At 39.1% G+C, this 8,956-nt stretch overlaps 1 protein-coding gene across 1 annotated transcript; it reads right to left on the bottom strand.

Moving 5' to 3' along the window:
• Positions 1–691: 691 nt before the first annotated feature.
• LOC136418975 (uncharacterized) lies at positions 692–5,885 on the bottom strand. Its single transcript, XM_066405177.1, has 2 exons — positions 1,851–5,885; positions 692–1,114 (listed from the first exon to the last, which is right to left on the bottom strand). Exons 1-2 carry the CDS (start codon positions 5,883–5,885, stop codon positions 692–694), a joined length of 4,458 nt encoding a protein of 1,485 aa, XP_066261274.1.
• Between the last annotated feature and the right edge of the window lie 3,071 nt (positions 5,886–8,956).

Genomic DNA, 8,956 nt, shown 5'->3' with positions numbered 1-8,956 from the left:
GCAAATGAAAACAAAACCCTTTTCTAACGGTAACAAAGGTTTATTATTCACTAACAACTTCGAGTAATGTAGCAAAGAAATAACAACTTTTCGTGACAAGTTAATTAGTGTAGTAATTAACCGTGTATAGGAACCGTGTGTAAAGTAATCGCGTACGAGTAACGTGCAAAGTACGGAGTTAAGGGTCGACGGAGACGCACAAGAAGAGAGAGATTTTTCTTCTTGCAAAATCTTAAATACTAAAGTTAATGGTAACCGTACATAGGCGTACCAGAAACTAAGAGGTCATCATCGGCGCTTCTTCTAGATTTGTCCTTGTGACTTGCCTAACTTTAACAATATAATTGGGTTTTATTGGAGGGCGTTTATGACCAGCATCGAGAACGTGTCTAAATTCTAGTACGCACAAAAGGTCGGCGAGGAGTTTTATTACACAGTTAGTCTAAGATCAAACAAAATGCGAATCAACATCTGGTCATACGGACAAAGTGGCAAGAGAAACGAGTAATGTCCATAGGCGTAGCACACGGATTTCTTACATACTAGTCACACATTTAATACTAGGCTTATGAAGAATACAACTTATCGAACTAATACATTAAATTAATTATCGGGAATTCTGTCCCCTACACAAGCCCTAACATGCCGGCCCCGTTAAAAGGTCGTTACCTTTTAAATTATTTACAAAGAGTTATTTGTTATTCATGGGCAATGGGCATATTTTCGACAATGATCTTCGCGATATAGTTCCACTGGGTAAGCGCACTGACACTACACGTATCACATGATCCTTTCCTTCGTGGAGTTCGACAACTCGAGCTAAAATCCAGCGCAGTGGGGCAGTATTGTGTTCCACCAGTAAAACTAATGCTCCAATATCTATGGTTTTATCTACAGTGTTCTTCCATTTACATCGAGTTTGCAAATTTGTCAAATAGTCTCTGGACCAACTATTCCAAAAATGCTGCTGGAGTTGTTGAAGTCGTTCGTAATGAGATAAGCGAGAGATAACGGCGTTCTGGTAGTCGGGTTGTGGTAAACTTGCCAACGAGTCACCAATAAGGAAATGCGCGGGAGTTAAGGGTGCATAGTCGTTTATGTCGTTTGAGATTGGCTAAAAATGTAGTTGTGGCGTTAATGTGTGATTCATTATTTATTAAGTTATAGAGTTCGATAAAATAATTATTGGCCCCTACAAAGTTAGAACCATTGTCTGAATGTATGTTTGTTGGTTTTCCTCGTCTGGAACCGAACCTTTCCAAAGCATTCAAAAAGCTATCGGTCGAAAGATCTTTAACCAGTTCGATATGTACTGCACGCGTGGCAAAACAAACAAAAATGCATATGTAAGTTTTTACGGATTTGGCTCTACGCAGCGTACCCTCCTTTATGAGTATAGGCCCTGCATAATCGATTCCGCAATTTGAAAAAGGTCGTGAAGGCGTTACCCTTGCGGTCGGAAGGGAACCCATTAAAAATTTCGAAGGTTTCGGTTTTACTCTAAAACATCTTATACATCTACTAAGGTTACGTTTAACTGCATTTTTTCCGTTTATTATCCAAAATCTGAGGCGAATTATCGAAAGCAAGTTTTGAACTCCCGCGTGGAGATGTTTCATATGCTCATTCTGTATTATCAAGTCAGTGAATTTATGTTTATACGGTAATATAATAGGGTGTTGTTGTTCAAAATTAAATTGTGAATTTATTAAACGTCCCCCGACTCGAAGTATTCCTTCTGAATCGAGAAATGGGTTTAGATTCAAAATTTTACTTTCGCTTGGGAGTTTTTTACTTTTGGATAAGTCGGAAATTTCCTTTTCGAAGCTATCCCGTTGAACCAATTTTACTAATAAAAGCAGTGACTCGTTTAATTCTTCAACTGTCAAGGCTGTTGACTTATTCATCACTTTGCGGCATCGATTTTTAAGTCTGCATATGTAACCTACTACTCTGTGCAGTTTGAAGAAGGTAGAAAATCTATCAAAAATGTTAAGTCCGTAGTTGTTGCTATTTACACTCGTTGTTTTATATACTGTGGTATGATTATTTTTTAATTCGGGCAAGACATCGACGGGAACCTCATGGCTATCTAAGTTCGCTTCCGTCCTTGATGTGTTTTTCTTTAAAAATTCGGGACCGTGAAACCAAAGATCACATCCCAGCAATTCCCTTGGGCTCAATCCTCTCGATATTACATCTGCAGGGTTGGCCTTGCTTGGCACGTGAGCCCACTCCGTTATCTTGGTCAATTCATTAATTTTTGCCACTCGATTGGCAACAAAGGTCTTAAGGTGAGCAGGATCAATTTTCAACCATGCCAAAACAATACTAGAATCCGTGAAGTATCGTACGTCTGATATTTGTATGTCTAAAATTTGTCTTACCGTATTCATTAGTTTGGCTAAAAGGTGGGCCGCTAGAAGCTCAAGTCGAGGCAAGGTCAATTTTTTAGCTGGAGCTACCCTTGATTTTCCTGTCAACAGTCGTAATTCGCGACTACCTGACTCATCCTCCGAGGCCACATAAATACAGGCTCCGTAAGCCTTTTCGGAGCTATCAGAAAATCCGTACAATCTTATATGATTCGTCTTTGTTGGAATTACAAGCCTATCGATCTTGTATTCATTGAGACACTCCAGTTCATTCGAGAATTCCTCCCAAATCTGTCTTACGTCATTCGGGGCTACTTGATCCCAACCGATATGTAATTTCCATAGAGCTTGAATGATTAACTTGGCCCTAGTTAATGCGGGACCGATCAACCCAAGCGGGTCAAAGATCTGCGAAATTTTCGAAAGAATAGTCCTTTTGGTAACATGGGATGGCTCGTACTTAATATTTACTGAGTATTTCAGAGTATCTTGTTTAGGATCCCAGCTGATTCCAAGAGTTTTTAGATGCTTATCTTCATGAGGTAGAATTAAATTGTCGTGATTTTCGTTACTGTTTGCTTGTAGGATACTATTTAAAACTATGCTACTGTTGGACGACCATTTTCTCAATTTAAAATTAGCTTGACTTAAAATATCGTCGAGTTCCCTATAAATTTGGAATGCTTCTGTTTCCGAATCAATGCTAACCAGCAGATCATCCATGTAGAACGAGCGTTTAATTATTTCTGCTGTTCGTGGATACCTGTCTTTGTTGCGCTCGGCCAATTCTATCAAGCAACGTGTGGCTTGAAAGGGTGCACTCGATGTGCCATACGTTACCGTGTTGAGTTTATACACATTAATCGGATCATTAAGATTTGGTCGCCATAGAATCTTTTGGAAGTTCCGTTCTTCCTCATGAATTTTTATACATCGGTACATCATTTTGATGTCCGCGCTCAAAACAATTTTGCGAAGTCTTAGACGTATCAAAATTGAGTACAAGTCATCTTGTACTACTGGTCCTACCAAAAGCGTGTCATTCAGGGAAATTCCTGAACTTGTCTTGCAGCTTGCATCAAAAACGACGCGACACTTCGTGGTAATAGAATTCTTTAGTACCGCACTGTGGGGTAAAAAATAAGAATTGTTTGGAATAGAGATGTCCTTTTCAATGGGCCCTTGAAGCGTCATGTGGCCTAAGTTCTCATATTCCGTCATAAATTCTACGTACTGCTTCTTGAGGTCTTTGTCCTTTTCTAACCTTTTCTCTACATTTTTTAACCGCTTTAGGGCATTCGATTTGGAGTTACCGAGACTAAAATCTGTTTGATTATTGAACGGATACCTTACGACAAAACTATTGTCCATGTCGCGGGTTGTAGTTTGACTAAAATATTCCTCACAATAATTTTCTTCTTTAGATAGGAATTTAACATTTTCAAACTCTTCAATCTGCCAGAATTTCGTCAACGAGTCATTTAATGTTTTATTTGAAATACTAGTCGCAAGGTTACATACTACTTTCCGACTTTGAGATTCTCTGCATATTAAATTGCCCGATATTACCCAGCCTAAAGAGGTTTCTTGTAACATTGGCAATCCCTTTCCTAATTTAAGTTTACCCGAACCTAACAGATTATAAAATATGTCTACCCCTAATAAACCATCAATTTGTTTTGGTTCATTAAATTTTTCATCAGCTAGATTGATATTTGTTGGAATTGGAAGTACCGAACTAGGAAATCTAAATGAGGGTAGATTTTCGGTAAGAATGGGCAAAACCAAAAATGCTATGTTAGATTCATATTCGTTGAACCTGGATTTTATTTTCGTGTGCACTCGCTGATTAATCTTTGTGACAATTTGACTGATACCTGATAATGAAAGGTCAATTTTTTGGGGACTTAAGTTTAACTTTCTGCAGAAGTTTTCTGTCATTAAATTTGACTGGCTTCCGCAATCGAGTAAGGCATTGCATTTATGCCAATTTCCTTTTCTGTCTGAGATGAGAATGGTAGCCGTAGATAGTAGTACTTGATTTTTATCAATACCTAACGATGATAATGCCAAAGGATTGTTTTCCGTATCGTACGTGACCGCGTTACTTTGGCCGATTGTTAAAACTGTAGATTGTTTGGATTCTCCATACCTTCTCAATACATCGTGAGCCGAAGGATTAGATGGAGAACTGATCGATGATTCATGTTCAGTTAATGATGAGGAAGGTTCATTAGTGCTGCTGTTGCTAGAATTTTGAACATGTTCACTTCCTGAACGTTTCTCTATATGTAACGTGCTATTATGTTTTTGGTTGCATTTTTTGCATCCTCTTGATCTACATTCCTGTTTCAGATGCCCTGGACGTAAACAGTTGCTACACAATTTATGTCTTCGAATTTCGTTATATTTGTCCGACACTGATAATTGGATAAAACGAGGACATTGATGAATGAAATGATTTTCAGTACAGATGTAACACTTATTGATTTTTTCGGTCAAAGAATACGAATAATTCTTAAACTGATGTGATTCGTTTCTTTTCTCGTGGCCTTTGTTTTGCATTCTATCCCTATCATGTTTATTTGAATGTACGGTTGAGAAGCCGCGAACCGCTTCCAACGAACGACATTTTTCGGTTAAAAATTCCATTAATTGATCAACAGTCGGCAATTCAGTATTACATTGTTTCCGCTCCCACTCCTGATTAGTACTATCATCCAGTTTGTTTAATATTATCGGTATCAACAAAACATCCCATTGATCCACGGGTAATTTTAATTTTCCTAATGATGATTTATGTTGCTGAACTGCATCTATTAATTTTCTAATATTTACAGATGATCCTTTATTCGCGTTTGGTAAATTAAGAACTAAGCCTTTAGCGTGAATGTTAATAACTGCCTTTTTATTCTCATATCTTTTTTGTAACAGATTTAAAGCGATTGTATAATTATCGGGAGTTATGTCGAGAGAGTCTATGAGATTTAGCGCATCGCCTTTACAACATAATTTTAGATATAACAATTTTTCTGTTTCACTCAAGTCGGTTCTGCTATGGACTAAGGAATCAAATATGTTTTTGAAACTGAACCAAGTTTCATAATTGCCATAAAATGAACGTAAGCCTAAATCCGGTAATTTTCCTAGACCTCTTGGTGAATTTTGTTTTCCTAAATGAGTATTAGTACTATTTTGATTTTTGCTAATTGAATTTATTAACTGCTTTAATTCTGAAATTAAATTAAAGTAGGCTGATTCGATTTCAATCCGTTGTTCTTCTTCGTTTAAGCTTAAAAATTCTAGACGAGATTGTACTTTATCGAACTGATTATAGTCCTCCTCCACGTTCTTGAGGCGGATTTCTAATTGAACTGTTTCTTGAATATCTCTGTTTTCACGAAGGTACTGTTCAAAACGGGATAAACGTTTAGTTAAAATTCTGCGAGCGTGCAAAAGTTCTCTAAATTCATCGTTCTCGCTAAGAGACTCTGCTGAGCCTAGTTCCATTTCGGATCGTTTTGAAATTTTTTCTTTTTGAGCTCTAGTGGTCATTTTTAATTACTATTGATAACGTGGCGTTAAAATAAATCAATTTACGTGATTCAAACAGAGGTACGACTAGAGAAATTAACTAGTTTCGACTTCTTTAATGTGCATAAATCGAGCATAAACCAAAGTAAATAAGTCGCATCAATCTCATACAACTAACGACCATTTAAGGTATCAAATGGAAATCGGGATTATGAGGTTATGCAAATTCAAAGAGGAAAAATCGTGACAAAAAGGAACTGACTCACCGGGATTGTTTCTTGCTCTCCTTGGGATCCACCGTTCTACTCCTTATTCCGCTTTCGATGTCCTATGTTCCACAGGTTCTGATCCAGTCCTGTGATATCCGGTTCGAAGTGACCAAAAATGTTGATCCGGCTCGTAGGACCAAAAATGTTGATCCGGCTCGAAGGACCAAACTGTTTATTCGTGGATCGTGGTACCAAGATGTTGATTAGACATGGCCTAATTCTTGATACGTCTAGTAAGCAATGGACTGGATGCTTGCGAAGGACCACCCTGAGTTCGCGGTCTCAGAGACACCGTGTTCGTGCAAATGAAAACAAAACCCTTTTCTAACGGTAACAAAGGTTTATTATTCACTAACAACTTCGAGTAATGTAGCAAAGAAATAACAACTTTTCGTGACAAGTTAATTAGTGTAGTAATTAACCGTGTATAGGAACCGTGTGTAAAGTAATCGCGTACGAGTAACGTGCAAAGTACGGAGTTAAGGGTCGACGGAGACGCACAAGAAGAGAGAGATTTTTCTTCTTGCAAAATCTTAAATACTAAAGTTAATGGTAACCGTACATAGGCGTACCAGAAACTAAGAGGTCATCATCGGCGCTTCTTCTAGATTTGTCCTTGTGACTTGCCTAACTTTAACAATATAATTGGGTTTTATTGGAGGGCGTTTATGACCAGCATCGAGAACGTGTCTAAATTCTAGTACGCACAAAAGGTCGGCGAGGAGTTTTATTACACAGTTAGTCTAAGATCAAACAAAATGCGAATCAACATCTGGTCATACGGACAAAGTGGCAAGAGAAACGAGTAATGTCCATAGGCGTAGCACACGGATTTCTTACATACTAGTCACACATTTAATACTAGGCTTATGAAGAATACAACTTATCGAACTAATACATTAAATTAATTATCGGGAATTCTGTCCCCTACACAAGCCCTAACACATACCTCAAATAAACAGGGTAATTATTAAAAGTTTGCACGCTCCGCGCTCGGAAATTTCTGGTCCGAATCGGCCGTGTGACCACTCAAAATGTTCCTCTAGACAAGCTCTATACAACGGTGGGATCAGTCGTGGGACTATTTTGATGAATTCCTGAGATAGAAATACACATACGTCAAATATACCGAGTAAATATTAAAAGTTTGCACGCTCCGCGCTCGGAAATTTTTGGTCCGATTCGGCCGTGTGACCACTCAAAATGTTCCTCTAGACAAGCTCTATACAACGGTGCGATCAGTCGTGGGACTATTTTGATGAATTCCAGAGATAGAAATACACATACGTCAAATATACCGGGTAATTATTAAAAGTTTGTACGCTCCGCGCTCGGAAATTCCTGGTCCGATTCGGCCGAGTGACCACTCAAAATGTTCCTCTAGACAAGCTCTATCCAACGGTGGTATCAGTCGTGGGACTATTTTGATGAATTCCTGAGATAGAAATCCACATACCTCAAATAAACCGGGTAATTATTAAAAGTTTGCACGCTCCGCGCTCGGAAATTTCTGGTCCGATTCGGCCAAGTGACCACTCAAAATGTTCCTCTAGACAAGCTCTATCCAACGGTGGTATCAGTCGTGGGACTATTTTGATGAATTCCTGAGATAGAAATCCACATACCTCAAATAAACAGGGTAATTATTAAAAGTTTGCACGCTCCGCGCTAGGAAATTTCTGGTCCGAATCGGCCGTGTGACCACTCAAAATGTTCCTCTAGACAAGCTCTATACAACGGTGCGATCAGTCGTGGGACTATTTTGATGAATTCCAGAGATAGAAATACACATACGTCAAATATACCGGGTAATTATTAAAAGTTTGCACGCTCCGCGCTCGGAAATTTCTGGTCCGATTCGGCCAAGTGACCACTCAAAATGTTCCTCTAGACAAGCTCTATCCAACGGTGGTATCAGTCGTGGGACTATTTTGATGAATTCCTGAGATAGAAATCCACATACCTCAAATAAACCGGGTAATTATTAAAAGTTTGCACGCTCCGCGCTCGGAAATTCCTGGTCCGATTCGGCCGAGTGACCACTCAAAATGTTCCTCTAGACAAGCTCTATCCAACGGTGGTATCAGTCGTGGGACTATTTTGATGAATTCCTGAGCTAAAAATCCACATACCTCAAATAAACAGGGTAATTATTAAAAGTTTGCACGCTCCGCGCTAGGAAATTTCTGGTCCGAATCGGCCGTGTGACCACTCAAAATGTTCCTCTAGACAAGCTCTATCTAACGGTGGGATCAGTCGTGGGACTATTTTGATGAATTCCGGAGATAGAAATACACATACGTCAAATATACCGGGTAATTATTAAAAGTTTGCACGCTCCGCGCTCGGAAATTCCTGGTCCGATTCGGCCGAGTGACCACTCAAAATGTTCCTCTAGACAAGCTCTATCCAACGGTGGGATCAGTCGTGGGACTATTTTGATGAATTCCTGAGAAAAAAATCCACATACCTCAAATAAACCGGTTAATTATTAAAAGTTTGCACGCTCCGCGCTCGGAAATTCCAGGTCCGAATCGGCCGTGTGACCACTCAAAATGTTCCATTAGACAAGCTCTATCCAACGGTGCGATCAGTCGTGGGACTATTTTGATGAATTCCTGAGAGAAAAATCCACATACCTCAAATAAACAGGGTAATTATTAAAAGTTTGCACGCTCCGCGCTCGGAAATTTCTGGTCCGAATCGGCCGTGTGACCACTCAAAATGTTCCTCTAGACAAGCTCTATACAACGGTGGGATCAGTCGTGGGACTATTTT

Source organism: Euwallacea similis, unplaced genomic scaffold, assembly GCF_039881205.1.
Source record: "Euwallacea similis isolate ESF13 unplaced genomic scaffold, ESF131.1 scaffold_53, whole genome shotgun sequence".
Taxonomy (NCBI): domain Eukaryota; kingdom Metazoa; phylum Arthropoda; class Insecta; order Coleoptera; family Curculionidae; genus Euwallacea; species Euwallacea similis.
Note: the sequence above shows the minus strand (reverse complement) of the source record. Positions and strands in the feature narration are given on the sequence as shown.

Excerpts from the sequence above, each read along its gene's own strand:
- LOC136418975 (XM_066405177.1), bottom strand. The coding sequence starts at position 5,885 with ATGGAACTAGGCTCAGCAGAGTCTCTTAGCGAGAACGATGAATTTAGA. Across the intron at positions 1,115-1,850 it reads ACGAGTCACTGCTTTTATTA|CCAATCTCAAACGACATAAA; the intron begins GTAAAATTGGTT and ends CTACATTTTTAG.